Below are 25,845 nucleotides of genomic sequence, written 5' to 3'. Positions count from 1 at the left end.
ATGATTTCTTGTGAGTATGAAATAATAAAGTATGATGGTTTGTTTAACACAAACTGCCAAAGTATACTATAGAGATTGTATGACTTATACAGTATGTTCACCATTGAACTGAAGAGTATGCAATTAGAATGGAATCAGAAAAGTTGAACTTGCGCCAAAAAAGAAAATTATCAAATAAGCATTGCCATTTTAAAAGGAGATCTTTAGCAATTTATTTGGTGCTGCACCTTCATGAAGTTTGGGGACGAAAGGGAGACAGATGGAGGGAAAACAAAAAGAAAACACAGGTGCTCTTAAGATATCGTGAATTTGTCTTACTATCCAACTGTCACTTCCTAAAATAGGCCTTAATGCAACCAAAATCATATTTTCATTTAATTTTCCAGCCTGCCTGTTGAAGGACTTAAGTAGTACATCCCATGCTGAGTAAAGTGAAATGTGTGTAAACTGAAAATATTTATTACAAAACCAACTACTTATGGCTTCACTGCAACTATTTCAATGTGTCTTTTCCCATATGCTACTATAGTTCCCATCCTCCCCTATACTGGTAGACATCCAGAAGCCTCTCACACTGACAGGAGGTCTTGTTCTAGTCAACACCAGCTGGCTTGGCGAATGAATTACCAACGCCACTTTAACAGCACTCATAGCTTAGGTTCAATTGTGTTGTCAAGACACATAAACAATTAAAAAGCAACTCTCTGATGTACAACTTTTACTAAAATGTTTTGCCGCACAGATATTGAAAAAGTGTAAGTAAATAAAAAGGAAGCAAAAATATTAAACACATATTTAAAATATCCAGCAATAGTTTTAAATTGGGCAAAGACATGCTGTGCAATGCAGTTGGTCCAATTTATATCCAGAGTTTCCCTTTGAGGGCACTGTAACTTGTGATGAGCTTTACTAGTGACTTGAAGGAAACCTAGTGTGGGCGTGAAGAAGATTAATTGAGGCAAAGTGATTACTAAAAGCCTTCCTGTATGTTGTGAGCCAAAAGGAAGCTCCCTATTAACAAGTTTGCTGCTGAAAAAAGTCACACAAAATATAATTATCAACTCTAAAAACTAAGATAGCGCATGATTTAAACAAAGCGATAATGGTGTCCAAGTTAAGCTAGAGACCTACGTGTTCATCTCAATTGAAAGGTTTTAGAGCCTGTATAGAGCCAGAGAAAACACAATGAACTTTACCTTAAACTGTACATTTTTGTGCTTGGATGACTGGGATCATGGTTTAGAAGAAAATCTACAGATATAAGCCAAGTATAGACACTGCCGGTTGCTTTTTTGACATTTAATCCCACCTTTGTGTCCAAATCTGAAACACAGTGGCATAGACAGAGTCAGAGACTTGTCTTTCATGTCGCTGCAGGAGGTGGAGGCATCAGTCTGCAGCCTGTGTTTATCGTGTTGACAGTAATTGTATCTAGGGGGAGATAACCTGTCCCGGGACACCAAAGAGCCACTGAAGAGCTGAGCTGAGCTGAGTGGGCACTGCTCGGATCAAAGCTCTCTACTATCTAAATATGGTGCAATCTTCTTTATACTCTGCAGACAGCAGAAGGAATCCTAAATGCAAAGAGCGGGCATGTGTGTGGTATGCTCACCGTCCAACAAGCTTCAAGTCAAACTAATTAGAAATTCTATAATTAAGTTGTTTGACATCACAAAGACCTATGGATGTGAGGAAAAACTAAATTTGGTACTTTAAAACTCGTACTCTAAGCATATCAGACTTCATTCATCCACCAGTAATTCAGTTTTTTCCATCAAATATTCATTCAGCAGTGCCCAGGAAAGAGTTCTGTTTTTGAACAAGAACTTCTTAGATAAATTAGACGTGCTTTTAATACACGCTTATTCTCTGTACAAAGTCGGGCCAGGCCTCTCCCCAGAGATATAAACCTCCAGCCTGAGAACTGAGGGTCATGAGTTACACTTCCTGTATGGGAGCTAAAAATAGAGGGGTTCACACATGAAGACATTTTGAGTCTTTGATTTGAAAAGCAGTCTTTTGAGCATAATGTTTTCCAACAAATCAACATCAGAGCTGATTCTCTTGATCCGCCTCTATACCTCTTCAAGCAAAGGATGCAAGCGAACACACAGCTATAAACACATGCATGGATGCTTGTGCACGCGCACATGCACACACACCATTAACAGCCCTGTTTGAAGTCCAGTGGACAGAGATATTGTGGCTGTCACCAAAGAAACACAGCATAACAAATTCAGCAGCAGAGCCACTGTATAAACAGTCAGCAGTTAGTGTGATGATGTCAGGCCTCAGGGGGACGAGAGGAGGGGACTCTGTGTGTCTTACCTCTGAACTTCTTTGGAGGGTTGTTGAGGTCCCCCGCGTCAGGTTGGACGACACAGCGATCATCGACCAAGCTAAGGATATAAACATTAAATACCATTGAATATAACATGCAGGAAACATACGTGGTTCTGTATTTCTCTGCATTTTGTTTAGTATATTGTGAGTAAAAAGATACATTCTGTTTATAATGTCTTACCTTTCAATGAAACCAATCACTGATGTCACACTAAGCTGGTTTTCATAGTAAAATATGGCTGAGTTTTATTCTTTAGCTACAAAACTTTTTGAACTACAACCATTTTTGATAACCCATAAATCATTTCTGCTTCTCAAATGTAAATAGGCGGTGGGGTTATTAGTCTTCTATAATAGTCAACTGAAAAGCTCTGGATTTTGGACTGAAGAAAAATACATTTATGGTTTTAGTTAACATCATTGCCAAAATTATTCAACCTAATTATAGAGATGTATAAAGATTGTATTTCTATCATTTAAACTGGTTTGGGTGATGGTTAAACTGGCCAATTGACCATACATTTCCAACAAAAACTATGTATTTTAAAAACTCTACTGTTGCTCCTGTTTGCATTGAGAACTCTAAACGACCTGCAGCATAAATATGTAAATACACTACGACGCCAAACAATAATGAAATAATTTGGGATTAGATGACCCTTGGGCAGGCTGGAATTTCTAGAGACAAATTTAACTTTTGCTGGCTTAGAATAACACTCATCTGGACATGGGCCAAATCCCACATCCATTTCAGGCCTTTTCCCGGGGAATGTCTGCAGTTGTCCAAACAGACCTGTCTACTGCTCCAGTCTGTACACCTCAAGGAACAAGGCTGCAGGCTTAGATAAAAAGCGAAAAAATATAAAGGCATGTAAGAAGAGTGTGTGCGATCATCTGATATGTGGATGATGCACATAACTAATCCAGTTAGGAACGAACAACACTTTACACCTTAAGACAGGTTCTGTAGAGGGTTCGCTGAACAACAGCATATTTCACATTTTCAATCTTTAATTTGCTCTCTTGCAGACCCAGTTACCAAATAGAAGCTGGAAATGCTACTCTGCTAAGGAAACTGAAATACTCAAAGAGCTTTCTCTCTTCTCGCATGATTTCCTCCTGTAAGGGCAGAAGATCTGGAGAATGCTGCTGAGTTGGTGGTTGTGCGTGGAAAAGATGGCACAGGGCCAAATCTGTCATGACAGTTTTGTAAATATGTTCGCTTGTACAGTATGTGTGTGTGAGAGTGTGTGTGTACGTGGGAAGTGCAGAAACTCAAGAAAGGCCACAGTTTCTCTGTAGTGACTCAGTCTTGCTGTAGGTCATTCCATTTTTCATGAGCAGGGGGGGTCCTGGACGCTGAGCTGATGGTCCTGATAGCTTTACAGATACAGGACACAGTATAAGGCACCTACCATTTAAACTCAAAAGTGCTTTTAGTGCTAGTGGGAAAAAATTATTTAATGTAAGAATCGAGATTCTTATCTTCTGAGATACTCTATCGATTGACAACATCCTACAAAATGTCATTTTGTAGAGGGGCTACCGATGGGTACCACACGCCAACTCGAAGTTGTGTCAAGCACTTTCGTGTGATTTGTTGTATAATTTAAAAAATAACAAATTATTTTTTAAATCGACACCTGTAAAATAAAAAGGTAATTTCTCTATGCCTTTGAATTGTATTGTTGTAACATGTAACACTTTTTGCATAACCTGTAAAACTTGAAGTCACTTCAAATGTAGAAATACTAAAAACGTTTGAGTAAAAACTGTTTATTTGTGCAAGTTAAGCAGGAATAAATGTTATCTTTCTTGGGTTTGCCTTTGTGTCTTTCAACAGTTGATACAACTTTTTAGAATTACAAAAGCTCCCTGATCAATTTGCCATACCACCTTTTAATCGCACAGCAGACTGAAGTAGATCTGTACTGTAAATCAGCATCCTTTTATGAGTGGAGATTTTATAATGAATCGGTAATAGAACCATGATGACAAGAATCGAATTTGAATTGAAAAGTGAAATTTCCCCTCCCCTTACTACTTTATATTTTAATCCAAATATGAGTTAAAACGTATGCACGAAAACAACCAAACAATACTGCGACTGTGTGGGTGAATGAGTGGTTTGTAAACATAGGTTTACCATTAGGGTTCAGTTTTGTGCAAAGCACCATCTGAGTGTTTTTCCCTTCCAACTATGCCCTCCACACCTACAGTACTCCTATTACACACCCTTCTTCATTAGCTGTGCATTTTCTACGCATACATTTCCTTTTCTCCCAGCACTATCAGTGGCGGGGTCAGCCATGGCCAAAGCAGCACTTCAAAGGCCTCCCACTCATAGCTTTGTCTGTGAGATAAACTGCAAAATTACATCCAGACCACTTAATCACATTATGTCCCTGATGGTTGGCAGCAATGCCTGTGATATCTAATGGCACCAAAGTGTGGTTCTCAAAACGATCTGACATTCTCAAAAGCGGTTAACACTTGCCACTACTAGTGTGACTTCCCTTTTCGGACATACTGCTCAGCTTACAGTAGAAGATAGAAAAGTGTGAAGTGGGCCAGCAAAATGGACATACCCCAGTGTGCTGATGAAACCATTGGTGGATCCCTCTGCATACAGGGAGCAGATGTCCCCAATGTGTAGGAAGCTCGACATCTTATCCGACATGTTTGACACACACAGGGAACACCTAAAGCAAGAGAAAAGAGTGAAAATTAGTATGATATTCTCAATATCAGACATGCTATTGTCACAAAAAGCAGCAAAAGCTTCTTTATTTGTAATTATTTCCTGATAGTATCTTTAATATTGTGACAATGATCTAGTTACAGTCATCCAACTTCAGTCAGTCACAGTTGGTGGATTCATATAATTACTAGGCATTTGCAGATATGATCTTACACTCACACAACATCCACAGAAAAAAATCCATGAAGCTAAACATTTCCTCGTTTGATGGTAGTGACATTTTAAAAAGAGAGGCTTCCCTGAGAATACACTGATACCACTCTGGCTCAGGAATTTGCATAGAAGCTGCTGTTACTGTTACCTGTTTGTGTTGTGGCTCAGAGCTGGACAGTTAATGATTATGAACTGCAGTTACCAGGAAGGTGTATGCACCTGCAACAGGTCACCGCCGCTGAAGCTGATATGAGTGCCCTGCAGGTCCATTTCATTCAGGTTACCTGTCTGTTTTCCAACCAATGCCTCTCACTGAGGTCGATAAACTATACTAAATAAACGAACAGCGTTGTTGCAAGCCTAAAATAATGACATACAACATCAAAATACCAGCTATTACAAAGCACAAGCGCGCATCTTTCCTACAGGCCTGTTTGTCAGACCAATGAAACTCACAGGAAAGTTGAGTAAACGAAGACTAAACTGTCTTTGGATTCGGGATCTGCAATCACACCGTTTCGAAGTAATCCGGAGTTATAATCGTTTTCTTGGTTTTCTGTTGTCCCTACTGTGTAAACGACGACATCACACGCGCTGGTCATGAGCTGTGAGAACTTTAGTAATCATTTAAGGAGGGCGAACTAAATGTTTTTCCTCCTCTACGAGAGGATACAGATAGGAAGAGAAGATGGTCAACTGTACAAGTTGTGTGCTCAACTTTACCTCGGTCGTGGTAAACGCTGGGGGGCTCAGCTTTCTCTGGTACGGCTAGGACAACATGACTGTGGCTCTCCTCTTCACCACATTTCGAGGGTGAGATCCAGGCGTCAGCGACTGTAATAATCCAGTTTTTCTGACAGCACTACCACCTTTCCGCGCCTGTTGGTACTCCGGGCTGTGAGCACTGAGGCAGGCGGCACATTGGCTCGCTGCCACCTCTTCTTCTCAAGCGGCCGTGGTGTTGAAAGCTGGGAAATTATGTCCATGTGGTCTCATCCCTTCGATGAACCCAGGCTGTGTTACCACTCCCAGCGCCGAGTCCTGATTTTAATGCAGAAAAAGTATTTGACTAAATAAACCGTCAAACAGCACCACTTGTGGTTTTGAACAAGTATTAAACGGTTTTTTTTTAAGAAGTTATTTTTATTTACTTCTAAACAACAGCATTTCCTGTGTTCTTGAGCCCTACTCATAGTTTGCAATTTAATTACCTTTTTAATTAAAAGTTAACAAGAAATATTCACTCCGGGCAGGAAAGAGTTACTTTTTCTTACACTGCAACCAGCTGACTGATCACGTGACTTTGCGGAAGTAAGAGTATCAACAACATGAGCGGAACTTGAGCCGTGTCTGCAAAGATGGTGCGATGTTTTGCCTTGTTTTTCATTTTTTGTTGTGTGTACGAAGTGTTTTGTGCTCATGAGTCAGGCGGGGCTCAGTCCCAGGGAGCAACTAGTTGCGGCTGTGAGAAACTGAAGAGAGCCGCTGCTATGCAGCCTGTGGAGGACAGCACGGTGTCTGCAGACCCAGCTCACAAATACTCAAGAAGCGCCAATGAGAGGCTGCAGGAGGCTCAGGGAGATGAGGAGAATCTACTCAGTCAGGTAAGTCATCACTTTTGTCCTTTGACATAGAAAACATGTAACAGATGTAACCAATAAAACACTCTTTCTGTTTAAACTGTTTAAGAGAAAGACGGCATGTTGGCGTTCTCGTTGACATCAGTAGACAACATTAGTTATTTATTTTCCTTGTTAAATATAGATACTTTACGCTGGTTCTGAGGAAGATACGGTGGTTTTGCTCCAGTGTGTTCCTTTAAGAAGCTTCGCCAATGGGATTGTTAGTTTTGGCTTTGGTTAGATCCTTGTGGGTTCCCTGGGTTAAAAAAACCCAAAAAACTCATGATGGGCCCTGCACAGTACAAAGTCATTAAATGTAGGTCACATCTGTGGCCACCATGTAGGAAACATTGGAAGAAAAATAGCAAACTTTAAAGTTGCATTTACACTGCATTTGAATTGCAGAAATGTAAATAGCCAACTGACAATCTGTTTTTGGGCTATATATGAACAGTAACCAAATAAGGGTATCCTCTCCTAAGATATTTGATTCATTTAATTACAAGATTTTATCTCTTAATTATTTGTCCCTCTATTGCTTTTGATACTGTATCAAACTGTATTGTTTGATTTTGTCTTTTTGAAGCTTATGGAGACATTGTGAATCGAGTGGTTTGCTCTCGTATAGATATTTGCACTTAGAATAAATTAGATTCCCAGGCTTTTCAAAGTATCAGTTTTAATTCTGTTACTTTTCTGTAAAAAGAAGATATTCACAAGTCTGTTAATGCATACAGATGGTGCTGATTTATGGAGGAGTGTTCCTGATGGGAACAGACAACCCAGCCATCCCTGCAGATGGCGAGGGCCCTCAGAGACCGGTGCACGTGGACTCCTTCTACATGGAGATCCAGGAAGTGACAAATCAACAGTTTCAGAACTTTGTCAATGCCACAGGATACTTAACTGAGGTATGTGTGTAAAGATTAATCCATAAGCTGTGTTTTTGAATTAATTAAAATTAAATTAATCAAACCAATCGTTATTTGACAGTGATGTTTCAGTGTTATTATGTTATGATTTATGGCACCTTTGCTCATGATGTTTTTTATCCTTGTATTTTTAGGCAGAGAACTTCGGAGACTCATTTGTGTTTGAGGGGATTTTGAGCGAAAGTGTAAAAAACCAAATCACCCAAGCTGTAAGTACAGTTATTCAACTGCTCACTTTTTGTGCTACATCCAGATAAAGCATTGTTAGTGCCATGATTATTGGCCTCATCCTTTTGCAGCCCTGTGGGAAAACTTCTGACATGTGTACACCTTGATAATTCATTGTTTTCATCAGGACACATGTACACCATACATAATTTCAAATGAATGATAAATGTGGGGCGAAATATATTTTACATTTTCTACTCTTTTTATTGTCTTCCAGATTTATCACAGTGTTATACCCTGTGTTCAAAAGTATGTTGCAGTGTGGTAACGTTATACATTTTTTCAAATAGGTGAAGTATTGTTTATTTACACCTAATGTAATAGCTGTTGGCAGTAAAAGATGTTGTTCTATTGTGAAGTTGCTCAAACCCTACCAGTGAGAAAAGAGAGAGAGTGAGAAGCAGAGAGTGATTTAAGATATTTATCTAATTATTTAAACATTGATGGGTTAACAGTTTCATACTGCTTCCTGTCAAAGGCATAATATACTTAAATGATTTTTTATCATGAAATGTTTGATAAAATGGCACAGGGGCCACTTAGGAGGTCATGTTTTCAGTGTTTTTTGTTTTTTTGGAAAATCTTCATTGAACTCGGTGCGCGGGTGTTGCTTGGGCAAAGAACAACACATAAAATGTTTTGTCCGATCCCAATCAAGGGACTGACGAAAACATTATTTTCACTTAGGAAACGGCCGTGTCAGAGATCTTAGCTCTCCAAGTGCATTTCTGGTTAATTCCCTGCACCATGGTATGTTTGAATATCTATATGTTAATATATGCCCAAAAACTTAATCAAACTTAATTCTCTTATTTAAGAGTCTTGGGAATCTTCGCAGAGAGCCTTAGGACAGCAGCCCTCTCACAGATGTAAACCAGATAGCAGAGTATTGAATGCTTCATCTCGGCTGTCATGTGGCAGGGAAAGTGCTGGGTCCCCTTTAATGTGGCAGATTGGAAACCATTAGTACCATTGCAAATCTGTGGACATAAGCGAATTCCAAATGAAGTGTATATCTAAGAGAAAATGGAATGAATAGTATGAAAGAAAAACATTATATCTATATCACTCTGTTTTCAGGTGGCTGCTGCCCCCTGGTGGCTTCCAGTCAAAGGTGCCAACTGGAAGCACCCTAATGGTCCAGACTCCAACATCACAGACAGGTAGAAAGACACCTTTTATATCCCTGAAACCCTAAAATAGTTTGTTGTTCATCTCCATGCTGGCCTTGGATGAGCTTCCAGTCTAAGTGATAGGGAATAAAATTGACTCTCTTCCAAGTTTAGCTTAACTTCTCATTGTGTCCCTATTCAATAGTGTTTTGAACCTCATAATAAAAGTCACTGATGGAATTCGTACTTACTGAGGTGTAATGGTAAGAATTCACAAAAACACACTTCAAAACTCCTTATTCTTTACTAGAAGGCGGAAAGGGTTAACACTTGATTTGTAGAACAGGAAATAACAGACATTACCACTATAAATACAATTATATATGAAACAAAATGCAAATTCAATTAGTTTAATCATATTTTGACAATGGATGCAATAAAAGCAGACCCACATATTGTTACCCTCTTATATAGCCAGCAAAAAAACATTTACCTCACATATATCCATCAAACTCTCTGGAGTGAACTGGCAGACAAAAACTACCAAACCAAACAAGCCAATATACCACTTAACCATTCCAAGTAGCTGATTGGCTCCTGACTTGCTGTCCCATAAAACTGAGGGGGCTGCTGTTCCTGAACTCTTTTTGACCTGCAAGCCTTATCAACAGCCGTCCCTGAATTTGTTATTTTAAAGAAACGTGGGGGAATTGGGAACTTGATAAATACTGTATATATAATTGGATGAAATCTACTTAATAATCCAACTCAGACTGCTGGAGCCTACTGTAAGCTTTACTTGGACGTCAAAATGCATTATTTACACAGAGCGAGGATTGTGGATTTTATTTTGTATCACTTACACCGGATTCACAGTAAGAAAGTATTTCATTACAACCGTTGTGGACAAGTAGGTTGAGTTCCAACAACCAAAAGTCATTTTAATGGATATAAAGGCATGGCATCATTGCTGTAGACAGATTTGAAAACATACATGTGAAACTTTTGAATATTTATTTTCAAAAGCTACTTCTTTGGTTTCTTTATCATTGTTCTTTATATTAAGTAAACCAAATACAACCCCAGTAACTAAATCTAAACCTGTTTTGGTGTAGGCAGGACCATCCTGTTCTACATGTGTCCTGGGCGATGCAGTTGCCTATTGCTCCTGGGCCAACAGGAGACTACCTACAGAGGCAGAATGGGAGTACGCTTGCAGAGGCGGCCTTAAAGACAGGTAAAATACTTACTCATTATATGACTAAAATACGCCAATATGCTTCCAATGTGATGTGTTTCTCATACAGTTTGTCCCATGTCAATACCTTGATGGACTGCCCTTTCATGTAGACTTTACCCCTGGGGAAACAACTTAAACCCGAAAGGACTACACTATGCCAACCTATGGCAGGGGGATTTCCCCAACCATAACTCTGCAGAGGATGGATACATTCAGACTTCACCGGTAAGACAAAAAAAGGAAAGAGGGAAAGATGATATAGTTATGGATGTGTTGAAACTGCAACATATTTCAGGTTATGAAAGAATGTGAGTGACTGGGCTTATAGGCAATTGTCACAAAACTGGAATCAGGTTTGTTATAGAGCCACTGCCTTTAGAAGCTACCCGAAAGGAACGTTTTTGGAAAAAAAAGCTCATCTCAGGAGTTAATTGAGTCCTACCAGAAGATCAGATGCAAAACCATTACATAATGTTAATCCAATCTCTTTGTTTATCATTAGAAGTTCATTGCCCCGATTTAAAGGTATCAATCATGAACAAATGCACTCAGATTCTTAAATGGTACAGTATACGCTTCTGAAGGAAACTGCATTTTTTCTGATCCCACTACCTGAAAAGGGACTTTTCTGATTATACTAATACAAATGTAACAGTGTAATAGCCATCTCATTTTAGCAGCTTGGCAATAGGTATGGATAAAAACAGATTGAACTACCAGAAATCTAGTTCAACACTAGATGATCTGTATGTGTGGATTAAGTCATAGAAAGTTCCCTGAATGAGGAACCTGCTCATTCTGTCAAACATACAAACGTGTTTTAAATAAAATTCTTAAACATGTGTCTTACTCTCATTGCAGGTGATGTCCTTTCCAGCCAATGGTTTCGGTCTGCATGACATGGTGGGAAATGCATGGGAATGGACCTCAGACTGGTGGAATGTGCATCACACCACAGATCAACAACAAAACCCAGTAAAACACGTTACCTTTTTGTGCTTTTAAGTTCTTCAGGTTTAGTTTTTGAGCTAATATCTCATAACTTCTCTCTCCTTCAGATGGGTCCTTCGTCAGGCACAGACAAGGTGAAGAAGGGAGGCTCATACATGTGCCACAAGGTAAAGTAGACCACTACTTTAATGCTTGTTATGCTATATAGCTATAAAATCCATTTTCTTATCAAACATGAAATAAAAAAAGTTGTTTGAACAGTTAAAATGGTTTATTAGGTGTTTAGATGTGCAATACAGTATTGTGTGATGCGAGTAGATAATTGAATACAAAACATTTCTGGCTAGTTTTGCAAATATGTTTCAAAGCAAGTGACTGTCGACCTGTTAGATTACAGAGAACTCGTTTCCTCCTGATATCTGACACTACAGTAGTTTCTGTGCTAGTGTATGCACAGTCCCTTAATCAGTGATGATCTGCCTGTTTTGAATTTGGAGAGGAAAAGATAGCTTCTATTAATGCATGAAGTACTTTTTCTGCAACACCATTTGAGCCGCCCACTGGTGACAACACCTGTTTGCCAGTTGCCATGGAAATGTGACTAATTGCATGAAAAATAAGTATAGGCTACCTACAAATATAGGCTTGGTTTGTTTTACAGGATGAAAATGTTTAATATACTGTAGACAAGCAGGTTCCATTGCTGAGAAAAAAGGAATGTTTTCACAATAATTTTCATGCTGTTTTTATTTCCTTCTCCAGTCTTACTGTTATAGATACCGATGTGCTGCTCGTAGCCAGAACACTCCAGACAGTGCAGCCTCTAATCTCGGTTTCCGCTGTGTCTCTCAGGAGAAACGGTGACCTGACCTGCTCGTCTTAAACCTACGGTACCTTATTCTAGCTGCTCATGAACTCTTGTGGTGGTTGTACAGTAAACCAATGAAAGTGCCTTCATATATCCCATTTCATAGAGAACGTCTTCCATTCCAGCAGATATTCTCAGAAAGAAACATTTTATAACTTTTTTCAGACTTCAGTTTTAATGAGAAATGACATTTCTGTTCTCTTTATGTCTCTGAGCATTAGTGGAGCAGGCACTTAATAACTGAAATCGCTGTTTCTGCTTTTTGAGTGTGGTATGTTATTGGCAAAAACTATTTGGAAGAAATTGTAAAGGGTTGTTATATTCCTCAAAAATGTTATCTGAGATCCAGACTAATAGAGCTGCCTGAACAGACTGTGAAATATGCAGTGAATGTCAAATATGTACTGAGCAACTGCTGCAAGATTATTGTACATATTGTATTAGCTTATCATTTTTCCGATTACTGATAAATCTGTGACGAACAGGATCCTAAATAATCGATTCATCTTTCTCTTTTTTTGCATTTGTGAATTCATATATTAAGTGAAAGAAATTTAATCAGGGAATCATCCTGACTTGTTTTTTATTTGAACACATTTTTGGTGAAATAACCCAAATTGAACTGTCATTTTTGGCCATAATAAAAATGGTGCTGTCTTAATGTGACTCAAAATAGTGCACTTGATTTGTATGTGAAGTTTTAGCTTTTATGTTAAATACATTTATAAATATGCTGCTTTGCTATTACCCTTGCGTTTTATAATTGTTGACAGCTATAAAAACATTATAATGCAGGTTAGCTACTTATCATGTAGCATCCACAAGAGGGCAGCACATGCTTAAATATGTATCTCTTTGTTTATCTGTCTCATGAATGTACTTTGTGTACAGTACATGTTTCTTTGATGTGCATATCGAGATGTTAAGCTGACACATTACGCTCTGTCTGTGAGGATGTGAGCACTGTAATGGTAAAGCTACTTTACACAGTTGTTGGACGTAGATGGGTTTAAGTTCTTCTAGACATACGGTTAAGCCTCTGCGTGAAACCAGCTGTATGTATCAGTGGGAAGTGAGAGGATCTATCTAAAAGGATAAGAGACTAAATGAATTGAAAAAATACCAAATGTCTACAAAAGAAAGAAAAAAGTATTTATTGTAACTTCTTCAGCATACAGATTGCATGTGAAAATAATGAACTAAGCAATTAGCGAAATAAGTCTAGCAAATAAGTGAGTAAACAAGTAAAAGGGTCAAAACGTTTCTAGAGCACCTTAGTAAAATGACGCAAAATGTTTTACCAAACATTTGTACTATTAGCATTAACATTACATTTAATCAGCAAACTAAAATTCTAATTTCTGCAATTTGAATCAGAAAGTTCAAAGGTATAGTTGATACAACATTACTGCACAATTGCTAACATTCAGTAGACAGTTAAATAAGTCTTAACCCAGCTGTCAGCTTTTAACTGAAGTTCATACAAACTCCATTATCTATCAGTGCACAACAGATTACCTGTTTTACAAAACATTTAAAGAAACACTGATGCTACTAATGCTGCAAGAAGAACATCGGCCCCTGCTGCTGTATTATTAACCCAAAAGAAAATGAGTCAAAATGCACCACAGAAACAAGAGCATAGCAACTAATACAACCTGGAGGCTAAATACAGCTGCCAACTTGGATAATCCAAAACAATTAAGATAAAGAGACAAACAAACAAAGGCGATACGCTATACTAATAAAAATCCTGTCCTTGATCACTCTGCCTCTTATTAGCAAAGCTGAGAATACAAAAAAACATTATATTCGACTTTTGCACCAAAATGGCAAAAGTGTGTCTTTTTGCGCTGCTGGAGAGGCAGCCAGGCCTCATACTAACATCATCACCACATGTAATAACTACGGGTGGTGTCAACAGGAGAGGGTTTTCCCTCTGCGCTGCTGTCTTTGTCCTTCTCTCCTTCAGCCTCCCACAGGTTGATGAGCGGAGGGTATAGCTCGTTCAGGGGGATGGAGGAAGTCTTCATCATGTATTTCTTCAGAGAGTGGTGGTAGTTTTTCCTCTTCCATCTGCGGGCAATGTAGACGCCCACTGTGGCCAGACTGAGGAAAGCCAGCATGGTCGCCATGACAGCAAACACAGCCGCACTGGGGTGCTGATCAGACAGGTCCATGGCAAAGGTAGCGATGCGTGTTGTTACATTAACACAGGACTTGTGTGTCTGCAGGTGGACATTGGACACCGTGAGGCATACCTCATACTCAGTAGCAGGTTGAAGGTGTGTGAGGTTGTACTCATGAACATCTACAGGAACACGAGCTGTGTAAGTGATGTGGGGGTTGTCAATCTTCATGGTGGCTGACGCCCACTTCAGGTTCGAGGACATGACGTTGGAATTAACTTTCCAGGAAACCAGGATGGAGTGCGACTCGGTCTGCTTGACATATATTTTCATCACCTCGGCGCTGTCGAGCAGAGTGCCATTTACACGGATGGTGGCAACCCGTGTGTCTGCTCCTTCAGTGTTCTGAGCCACACAGGTGTAACGCCCAGAATCCTCAACCTGAACATGAGACAGATGCAGAGTCCCTTCATTGGTCAAGTGGTACCGCTCTGACACAGTGTCAATTGTGATTTTGGACCCTAGAGGAGTCACCCAGTAGATCTCAGGCTCGGGCTCAGACATGGCCCTGCAGTCCAGACTGACACTCATGCCCAGCTCGAGGCTCAAGTGGCTAGGGAAGGTGTCGTGGGATATGAGGGGCAGGCATTGCTCCGGGGAATCCAGCAGCCTTAGCTCTCGAACCTGCTGGCCTATGAGTTCTGGCGGGGAGGTGCAGAGCATGGAGACAGGCTCCATGAAGCGCACACTCGTCCTGTTGGAACTCATCCACTGAATGACACAGTCGCACCGCAATGGGTTGCGATGTAGACTGATCTCCCGCAGATTAGGCAACACCTCCACAGTGTGCTGGTAAAGGGCAGTGAGGGCGTTATTGTTAAGCATTAGGCTCTCCAAAGAGGACATGTCCCTAAAGGCCAATTTATGCACATAAGACAGCTTTGGGTTGTTGGTGGCCTCCAGCTTTGTCAGTTCTGGTAGGTTGTCCAGGGCATAACGGTCAATTGAAACTAACTCCATCATATTGTTTATGCCCAGCTCCTTTAAATGTAACATGTTCCTGAAATCTCCTTCTTGGATTTTGAGAACTGGATTCTTGTTTAAATCTAAGAATTTCAGATTGGGAACTTTTTGAAGGGCCAGTTGAGGGATTCTTACCAGTTTGTTGTCATAGAAAGAAATACTTTCAAGGCTATCCAAACCGACAAAAGCATTTGCTGGAACATCAGTGAGGTCCATGCCAGCCAGGACAAGACTCCTCAGGCTTTTTAGAGGCTTGAAGTTCATGTCCAGTAGGCCAAAAACTGGGTTCTCCCCGATCATGAGGATTTCAAGGTTAGGTGTTTCTTCAAACCAGCGACTGTCTATGACATGGAGCCTGTTGGAATTAAGATGAAGGCGCAGCAGGCTGTGCAGACCTGCAAATGCCCGAGGGGAGATGGAGCTTATCTGGTTGTGGTTGATGTAAAGCTCCTGGAGATTGGAGAGGTTTCCTAGGCAGTGGTCTGACAACTTGCTGATCTGATTCTCCTCTAGGTGAAGGGTAGTCAGGTGGTTCATACCTTTGAGGCCCACAGCTTCCACAGTGCTGAAGTTGTTCTGGGACAGGTCCAACTCTGTCAAGTTGAACAGTGCCTCCAGCTCGCCTCTGGTGTGAGAGATGGCGTTACTTTGGAGCAGTAACACCTGAGTATCCGTGGACAGGTTGGTAGGGATGTGCGTGAGCCTCAAATCATTGCAGTCCACTGTGGTTGCCTCCTTGTAGGTCGACTGGGGGGTGAACCAAGGGCGGATCTCGCATACACACAAATGAGGACATTCTTTGCCATGTACGGGAAAAATTAAGGAAATAAATAATCCCGAGCAAAGCCAGAGCAGAGGACGCCCTGAGCTGAGTGCCATGTTTCTGTTCTATCTGTTCACACTCAGCTTAGATGAGTGGCAGTGTTCTAGGGAAAGGCTTGTAGGGAAAGTTCATGAGCATTGGTCTTTGTTACTGCTAGCTGGATGCTGCAGGCACTACCGATAGTGGTGATTTCTAATCCAGTAGAAAGGTATTGAGAGAAGCAAGGTCAGAAGATCATATGGTCCAAACTTGATGTCTGCTGAAAGTTGTATCTGTTTTCACTTCCTCATGTAAAGGTTTGAGCCTAAGAAAGACAGAAGAAAAATGTTAAAGCGTACAATGTTAATATACAACTTCTAAAAACACGTAAATTGATGATGTGATTACTAAATTAGAGGGACATATTTGGATTCCTTGTATAGATGAACAAAAAAGGGTAAGGGGGAAGTGTTTAACTGGGCCACCCTACTGCCCAGTGCCCTACTACCAAAGAATATGCATTAAAGTGAAGCAGACTTTCACTGTATTCATCAGTACCTAAGCTGATATTAGCTCTGCTTCCCTGTTGTGTTCATCAGTCCCCTTAGAGATTCCCAACATGTTTCACTCTCTGTGCTGGGCAGATTATCTTTATACCAGCTTGGTATAAGTGATCCTCTCCAACGAGTGTGTGGGGTGGGCACAGCCCGCAGCTCTGGCTGTGGGCCCATTACATAACAGGCTTAATAAACAGAACAGGGAGTATGTGCTCTTCACTGTTAATCACTTGCTACTTATGATTCAGGCCCATAAAAAAACATCATACACATTTAAGGTTAATTTAGTTTGTTCGTTCTTTTCTTAGGAGTCATGCAGAGCTGTGCTGAGTGCACACGGTACTCATCCAGGTTTGGTCAAAGAAAGACAAGCAGAGAGAGATTGGAAGGGACTGACAGACTGAGCCCCCAACGGAGTTGTAATATTTTTCACTTTTGATTCCGTTTGTCAATTTCATGACAGAAATTCATAAAGACATCTGTAGGGATGACAGGTACAGTCTCAGTTTTCATAAGCAGATATGAAACCATGAGCAATGGGGATTAGAAATCAGTCTTTAGTTTTTTTAAACAAATCTTAAAATGTGTCCATGAGCCATGTATTTTAAACTCTTGTGCTTTGATTATCTTTTTTAAATGATTGAAAAAATATATATATAATGACTAAACATTCCTGTGTGCAGGTGTTGTTAGCACTTGTTAATTTGCTTTCATAATAACAAACAAAAGGAACAATCACCAAAGTTTACTTTAACAAGAGAGAAAGTGGAGAGACTCTTCTCTCACTCATTAAACACCAGTTCCTTGTCTGACTCACACTTATAGAAAATTGCATTCATCCTCATAAATTAACTGAGGTTAAGCATCCAGTAAGTGTCTGTGTGTGCAACAGAAATATATAACTGGGTGTATTCTGTTTCACGTCAAAACTGACAAGTTCTTCCAATATTAACACCAAACAGATTGTTTTCCCTCTCCTGTCTGTTCGCGCCTTGCAATGTGTTGACACCTCCTCACAGTTTTTCCACTACATTCGCATGTACAATGGTATAAAAGCATCTCAGTAAATACAAAATGGAACACTATGCTATGAAGCAAAACAACATCATGAGATTGTTTATAGAAATTTAAAACATAGAGGAAAGCCGCTTTTTCAAATACAGTGAATAAGCATTCACAGCTCATCCATGTCGCTTTCCCTTTAAGTGAACACGTGGTTCCTGGTATCATTCGGCTGGTCTCTGCAATGACCCGGTCACACTCGAACTGATCTAACTGATTCCCAAAGTGTGACTGCAGTATGGCTCTATTCCCAGATCCTAACCAGTGAATATGTGGCAACTACTTCTGTCTTTAATAATGCATCATTCAGTTTCTCAAACAATCAATTTAAATGTCTTTCCATTTAACTACTTGCTCATCAATATACTGTGCCCTGGAATAAAGAGATGAACTTGGTGATATATTTATCTGTCCTCCATGTGTTGCGCTGCTGGGTATTAAATTGGAGGAGACAGGCGGAGTAATCATTGGTTTCATGCTGAGCCCATAAAACTCAGACACCTGGCACCAGGTTTCTGGCAGAATGGCAGAACTATGGGGGTCTGCATCCGTTCCCACCTATCTCTCACTGTGTGTACGTGTTGACCTGAATGACCCAAGGAAGCTCTGCTGAGCACATATGCTCTTTTTCACTGATAGTCTTCTTCAAAATCACTGCAATACACTAATTCATACTTACTTAAGTACACCTACATAGAACTATTGGAAGCTGCAGGGCAGCTCCACTGAAGTGGTTGGAATAAACTATTGTGTTTAAGAATACCTTTCAGTTTTTACAATAACGCTGTGCTAACCAAATCCATAATTCCAGGCTGACCTCCCACCTGTTGGTTCTGCCCCTCCCCCTCTGCCCCGCTACATTGTGTTTAAAATTAAACTCCATGCATCGATAGACAGCATCTACCAGACTTCTAACTCAACACACATATGAATTGATTCTCCTATCTTCTTTACAATTCACTTTTCACCCTTTACCTCAATAAGTTTAGAACAACACCTCTGACTTTCACTTCGGTGTTTTAAACCGATACTTATGGTAGGTAAATGATACAATCGGAAAACAATAGCTCTACAAATCACTTCCTCATCACAAGTAAACACATACTATGTTTCTGGTAACTGCTTTCTTTAAAAAAAAAAAATGGAAATGCAGAAATTCTAAGCTTTGTCAGCTTCAAAGTCCTGGCTAGGGTCTTGTCTAAAAACATGGGAGAGCATAAGAACTGAAATCTCACATGAGTGAGGTTTGTTATGGGCTATACAGAATCTGTTGGGACAACATCTTCATTTACATTATGTACTCTGGGATTGCATCAGAGATTACGTCTGAGTTTATTGAAACTACCTTACTTGCAAAGCAGGTCTGGACCAGTACCTGTTTCCTGAAAATCTATTGCTAGTCTTTCGGCTGAGACTGCAGAGAGCAAAGATACTGTAGAAAGCATCATTTAAAATGCATGCATACATATTTGTTTACACTGCACCCATTTCCACACTGCCACAACATACACATTCTGTTTCCTCAATCGTTGACTCACACTCTGAGACATGCATACACAGACGACTTGAAGGAGGCCGAAAAATCCTTCAACAGCTTGGCATTATCCAGCTGACTGTCAGAATTGAAGCCTCCAGCAGGAGGGATTTACTGTCTTTGCTCACCCAATCCTTATGAGGTTTTAATCCAAGAACATATTACACATTTAAAATACACACACACACACACACACACACACACACACACACACACACACACACACACACACACACACACACACACACACACACACACACACACACACACACACACACACACACACTCTTCTACAGAAACAACCCCTAGTAGCTGATATTTCCACTGGGTTCCCATAAAGCCTCAGAGGATAACTGGCTCCAAAGCTAGACAGCGAGATGTAATTGTGGGACATAATGAGCTTTGTGTGCTTCATGCTGAGCCCTAATACATTTAGCCAGACAGAATCTCTGGACAATACAGGTAGCAATGAAGCTAATTAGAGTTTCTAAAGAAACACAGATCTCCAGTCACGTGCGGGTAGCATTTCTCCAGATCTGTGAATTGAAGGTGTTTGTGTGTGCAGGCGGCGAACACTATTTTCAGAAGTTAGAAAATACTAGGATTTGTTAAAACTGTGTATTTTAAAGTTTGAATACATTTTACCTGGCTTGATGTAACAGTTTAGATGCCGTGCTGCTAATATTATGTGCTACTGGTGCAGCCAGAAGGGATGTCACTAGCACACTGCATCATTTTTCATAGAAGGCTATGCTTTTACCCCGTATTCTGAGGGCTTTTTCACTGGGTGCAAAATCTAAGCAGTGTTTCTGAATCGGCAGGCGCACAACAGGCTCACAGACATGCTATCACTATAGCAACGGCTATGCCACCGGCATGTCTGTTTCATAACCAAATGAGAAGAAAGCTATTAGTGCCATCAGGCAACTAAAGGAACAGAAATAACTGTTACGGGTATGACAAGGTGACAGCAGTATAAAACCATATGATAAAAAAAACACTAAACAAAACCTCATCATGGACATATTCTGAGACAGTTTTTTCTTGTCAATCAGTTTCAACCCAGACCTATCATGTGGCGCTGGGAAGCTGAGTGGTGCTGCCTGATGTTTTCTCCATGTCCTCACTGCGCTGGCCTGCCTGAGAGACATCCTGTTCCTGCTCCATTAGTATGCAAGCGTCTCACTTCACATCACACAGGGCTTTGGTGCAGCTGCTGATGGCAGAGGTGTAGAGGCGAGGAAGAGAAGGATGCATGTCGACTCACTCAGAGAGACGAAAGAAAGTAAAGAAGGAGAGGATGGAGAGCTCTGCTTCTTCAAATTGGAAGGCCACAGGAGAACAGTGTTTAGTTCAAAATGCAACAAGGCAGAAAGATACAATGAGAACATCTAAAACCCCTTATGGAATTAGAGGAAGATATGTTAAATACACTGCTTATTTAAAACTGCATTAAGGTTTAAAAGTCAGAGCATGGCAAATTCTCTCTTTATTTCCATTTACTGCAAATCCATAGTAGCTTTATTTCCCTGTGGAATTAAGACGGATCTCAACATGATTTTTCTTCTCTGGCTCTCAATTTTTTCTCTCTCCTTAATGCCCTTATCCTCCCCCTCCACTTCATCTATCCTTACAGTTGCAATGTCTGTGAAAAGCCAATTTGTTGTCATTGGAGCATCGATCAATCACACTGACGGGGCAAAAGTCTCTAATCTCAGGGGAATCCCTATTTGAAACCATGCAGATGTCAAGGAAGATTAACTTGCGCAGTAAATCAAAAAAGATTGTGTCATAAATTGCTTTTGAAATGTAATTTTATAATGATTTTTTCAAAACAGTTTTAGCAGGTTTTTATTCAACTTTAACTTTAAAATTCTTCAATGACATTGCAAAGCGTTAAAGTCTCTTACCACCTTTGTATCTAGAATATACATCCAGTGTATTGCTATTAAAAACAAAGGAGGATGAAACAGCTGACTCGTGATAACATCTTTAAAAAAAACTCACAGTGTATCGTCATGTTTTCATGTTCCCTTCAGATCACGATCACAGAGGGAGAAGGTCAAGCTGTTGCTCCCTTGTCTTGTCTGCTGTGAGAACCCCAGTACCAACACATGCTGCAGAGTTAGGCCCTATGGCTCACAATGGCTCCTACCCAAACACACATTGATACACCAAGACGTGTCTTTGTTTTGTAGGTTCTCACACTCCTCGTGCCCAGCTGAGGAGATACGTCACTGTTCATTGTGCAGATTGGGGGAAGGTGCAAGAGCTTCCTAAACTCCCATATCATTGGCTCATTGGGTGACATCTGGATCAATTGTCTGCTTTGACTCTAAAGACAAAGTAAACTACATACAAATTGTGAGATTGCTAGAAAACAACTGGCAAGTGAAGCAGTGAATAATTGTCCTCCTTTCCTAATCTATATTATTATTGAACAAGTTCGCTGATATTAGTGAGTTCATTGGGTTGTTCTCAGTAACAGGTGCCACTGTCATGCAGCAGCTGAAACATCACATGACAATACGACTCACTCTGCTTTCTCAAACTTCTGAGTAGAAACAATGGATGTCTTTCCTTCTCCTCTGTGTCTTCATCCCAGACATCTGCCAATGTCTCGACTCTTAGCTATGCAAAGTAAGTCTGATGGAGCACATGAACCAATTGCTGCTACTCAGCGGTTTCAGCAGCGAGTGATGCTGCAGTTTGTGTTAATGTTACACCACACTGTTTGTTGAAGCAGGTGTCACAGTGCAGTGAAATGTCAGGACTACTGGCAAGACTGCAGCTTTAGTAATGAGCCCTACAGAGACTCACAGTTTACAGTATTGCATGGCTTATTTACAACTGAATATTGCAACTTAACAAAGGTTTAAATTGTATTTGTTTGGTTCCCCACCCTCTGATATCTGATGAGTTGATATGTAGTACATTGCAAAAAAGGTTCATAATAATTGTAGGCTATGTGTATTGTATGCAGATCGCTGTGTCCTTGCAAATCAACTAAAATAGGCTGCTTTGTTGATAAAAGACTGACCCTATGCACACATTGCATATTAATTCTGAAAATCATCGATAAATACACAACTTTTATTATATATTCTATTTAGTTATATGTTCCTTTGTTGAAGCTTTAACATTTTTCAATGAGCGGTGGTAAAGTGAGCTGCACGAGGACACACGCCATGGATACAGACCGCGTTATTGTTGAATTTCATCTTTGTTGATGTGTGTATTTCTTAAAACAAAAAAGGATGACTAAATGTGTACTACTTTTACACTCTAGACTGGACTGACAAATTGTCCTTCCTACCGAACAGGAAACTAAGAACATTCTTTTAGTTAATTTATGGACATATCAAAATGTCACCACATGCATAAAATAAGCACATTGCTCTCACCTCTGAAACGCTGTTGTATCCTCCGTAAGACTGCTGCAGGCTACTGTATCTGACCCATGCACAATCCGCAGCTCCAGGAGAATGCGCGAGGGGCTAGCAGATTATGTTTTAGAATAGAAACAATCAGCCTTTAAAACGACAGCAACTCTTATATGTGGAAAAACACCCCCTTGCTTGTGATATCTGCTCTGGACTCCAGCGCTGGAGACACGGTGATACTTGAGGAGTGGAAACGCTGCAGCGCACAGCTTCCAGTGACGAGCAGCTGCCTGGTGCAGGTCAGCTGGACTGAAACGCGTCTGACACCCACAGCGGTGCCCAAACAGGCAACCTCACCATCTGTTCTGTCATCACAAACACTGCAAACAAAAAGTCCCACCCTGCTACCGGCCACGAGCAGCGAAGTGCGAATTTTAAAGTGGAAGTGCTGGATGAACCATTGGCACCCCCACTGCACCGATGATCTCATTGTTTGGATATTTCTGTTGTTGACATGTTAAAAATATGTATTTGTTTTCAGTCCTCAGGTCAACTAAAGTTCAGTCCTCATCAGGCTCCGTTTCTGAGGAACACTTCACAATACTTTTAGGTGCCATGAACATAGATGCTATTAATGTAGTAACTTACTAATTGATCATTCATAATAGCAACATTATTTTTGGGAAATAAAATTGGATTTAAAGTGTATAAAATGAATCTCGTTTACTCTCTTTGTGTCTATAGAGTGAGTACAAACAGTGCATACATAAGTCTATGTTGAAAGAGAGATAAGGAGTTTTCTTTCAGACCTGTCACTTGTTTGGATTCTTCCTCCTCTTCCTCCCCCTCCTTTCCTCTCTAAGGGGAGCAGTGAAAATGACAACGTTTCATCACTTGCTGTTTGAGCAGCTGCTTTGGGAGCTGCCTGACAGGTTCTTCCTCCTTGGATACAGAGAAGAGATGTGATCATCTATGTTGAGACAAGAAACGGTGCTAGGCAGATGTCACATGCAAGTTTTGGCTGTTGGAATGAAGCAGAACGTTGCATTTTTTCACTGAAAATCAACATATTTTTTGTCATGTCATTACTTTTTATTAGTTCTTCTTAAAGCAAGCCCAAGCAGCGTTGGCTTCATCCATCTCTGATGCTCTTCGACAATTAATCCTCCTAGTTTATAGGTCGACAAATGAATCCAGAAAATCTTGGACACATTTAAACAGTCGCTTTATTAATCAAATGCATGAAGAGTTACTCAGCTTTATCAATTTAGCCTAAATGATACTTATGAACACACACAATGTTTAGCAAACCTGTTCACAGAGTTTCTGAAGTTATAGTTCAAATTTGAACCAGTAATAGTACCTGTAAAAAAACATCCTGTTTAGGATAATATTCACTGATATATCCTTATCTGGAAATAGTTGTTTTTTTTAAAAGTTTGTACCACTTTTAGATATTGATTTTGTTCAGAGTAGTGGCAAAAATAGAGCAAAGCAAGTCTTTGTACAAAATGCATTTATGAAATGTTGTTAATTTTGCCTTCTTTCTTAATCTTATTGGTATCAGAAAGAAATTGGCAGAAAAAGCACAGTGGGAACTCTTCTTATCATTCTGCCACCACAGAGAGCTCAAAGTTGATTCAGCAGTCACAGTGTGTGTTAGTTGCAACCAGCAAATCATAATTTCCCACCATTAACCTGCAGTGCTTGTGGTGTGGTTGCTATAGCAACAACTCTCTCCCAGGAAAGGCGATGCAGCATATCCACCGGTTTATTAGATCTCTGATCACACAACTCCCTCCACATGCCCATCTGGGAAAACCAGTCTCACAGAAACGTATGCCCCCCGTTTTACCTTTCGCAAGCCTTCTCATCATTTTGCCGCATTACACTCTGCTGAGGAGGAGGCAAGGTGTCAGTTTTCTTGTCAATGCTTGTTTTCTGTCATAGAAGTGATGAATATTAAATGAGCGGTGATAAGGAATTGTGAGATGAATTTTGGAAACAATACGACTAAACACATTATCAGGTCCGGCAATGCAGTCTTTTGTGTTACCATATATAAAAAACAAAGTATAATGCATTTAACATAAATATTTGTGTGAGTTCACCAACAGTTTATTTCCAGCCATGACACTGTGATACTCTTGTCAGTGTGTGTGTGTGTGTGTGTGTGTGTGTGTGTGTGTGTGTGTGTGTGTGTGTGTGTGTGTGTGTGTGTGTGTGTGTGTGTGTGTGTGTGTGTGTGTGTGTGTGTGTGTGTGTCATCATGGCAAAATATGGTCCTGCAGGCAGAATCTACCAGAGAAGGTTTTTGGGAATCCTTTGCCAGGGGTTTCACACATTGGCGATGCAACAGTATAGTTAAGATCAAGGGTCAAATTTGGAAATAGGCCTACTCTGAGCAAGGGGGGCCGAGGGATATTGCCCCCCAGCCTCCCCCTATTATGCCCTCACTTAACACCCTGGCCTAATTTGGCAAAATTAAACTTTACAGGTTTGTAGTTGAGACCAAAATTAAGGCTGTACTCAAAGCAAGTAGGACAAGAGGAAGTGGGCAAAAGGTCATTGGTAAAATCGTCTCTAGTTTGGAATTTGTTAAATAATGTGTATTAGCACCTTTTTTGAAATTCATCAGTAAATTAAATCAGAGATAAATCGGTTTTAATATAAACAGCTTGATGCTGTCTTCAGCTGCAGTAGAGCAGATGCCTGCCTCTGAACATGTTTCTCATTTGATACGTTGTTGTCACATTATGTGAACATCACACCTTTCCTGGTTCCATCAATACCTTCTTCCAGGCAAGAGCAAACACTGCTGACAAACTGCAGATGTTGTGTCACTGACACACACACACACACACACACACACACACACACACACACACACACACACACACACACACACACACACACACACACACACACACACACACACACACACACACACACACACACACACACACACACACACACACTCAAACAAACATGCCCGTGTCTACAATAATAATACAATACTAATAAAATGTTTGTCATGGTCCAAATCTCTGTCTGTGTCTCTTCTTCTTAAGCTGCGGGATGATGGGTTAAACAAATAAGGCAGCTGCACAGGAGTGGGCAGAGAAACAGAAACACCTTAAAATGT

At 40.3% G+C, this 25,845-nt stretch overlaps 3 protein-coding genes across 8 annotated transcripts in view; 1 reads left to right on the top strand and 2 right to left on the bottom strand.

The window, feature by feature from the left end:
• LOC134883603 (inositol 1,4,5-trisphosphate receptor type 1) overlaps nt 1-6,252 on the bottom strand; it is a 59,598-nt gene extending 53,346 nt beyond the window's left edge. For all 5 annotated transcript variants that reach the window (XM_063912057.1, XM_063912061.1, XM_063912058.1 and 2 more), the window contains exons 1-3: nt 5,981-6,252; nt 4,932-5,045; nt 2,329-2,399 (exon numbers count right to left, since the gene is read on the bottom strand). In XM_063912057.1, coding sequence (XP_063768127.1) covers nt 2,329-2,399; nt 4,932-5,023 — 163 coding nt within the window. In that variant the 5' untranslated portion in view covers nt 5,024-5,045; nt 5,981-6,252. The remainder of the gene's footprint in view (nt 1-2,328; nt 2,400-4,931; nt 5,046-5,980) is intronic.
• A 25-nt stretch (nt 6,253-6,277) lies between these two features.
• Nucleotides 6,278-12,883, top strand: sumf1 (sulfatase modifying factor 1). The gene is given in 10 exon segments (XM_063912062.1): nt 6,278-6,861; nt 7,617-7,790; nt 7,946-8,020; nt 9,120-9,202; nt 10,267-10,295; nt 10,298-10,388; nt 10,502-10,616; nt 11,253-11,366; nt 11,450-11,509; nt 12,105-12,883. Coding segments are annotated over 10 exon segments (1,089 nt in total). The 5' UTR covers nt 6,278-6,615; the 3' UTR covers nt 12,207-12,883.
• Nucleotides 12,884-13,409: 526 nt separating this feature from the next.
• On the bottom strand, nt 13,410-23,088 carry LOC134882432 (leucine-rich repeat neuronal protein 1-like). Of its 2 annotated transcripts, none has more exons than XM_063910109.1 (2): nt 22,722-23,088; nt 13,410-16,489 (listed from the first exon to the last, which is right to left on the bottom strand). In XM_063910109.1, the coding sequence occupies exon 2, from the start codon at nt 16,239-16,241 to the stop codon at nt 14,100-14,102; it is 2,142 nt and encodes a 713-aa protein (XP_063766179.1). In that variant the 5' UTR covers nt 16,242-16,489; nt 22,722-23,088; the 3' UTR covers nt 13,410-14,099. The 2 variants fall into 2 exon arrangements, with proteins under 2 accessions (XP_063766179.1, XP_063766180.1); XM_063910110.1 differs by lacking the exon at nt 22,722-23,088 and adding an exon at nt 20,386-20,661.
• Between the last annotated feature and the right edge of the window lie 2,757 nt (nt 23,089-25,845).

Source organism: Eleginops maclovinus, chromosome 20, assembly GCF_036324505.1.
Source record: "Eleginops maclovinus isolate JMC-PN-2008 ecotype Puerto Natales chromosome 20, JC_Emac_rtc_rv5, whole genome shotgun sequence".
Classification (NCBI taxonomy): domain Eukaryota; kingdom Metazoa; phylum Chordata; class Actinopteri; order Perciformes; family Eleginopidae; genus Eleginops; species Eleginops maclovinus.
Note: the sequence above shows the minus strand (reverse complement) of the source record. Positions and strands in the feature narration are given on the sequence as shown.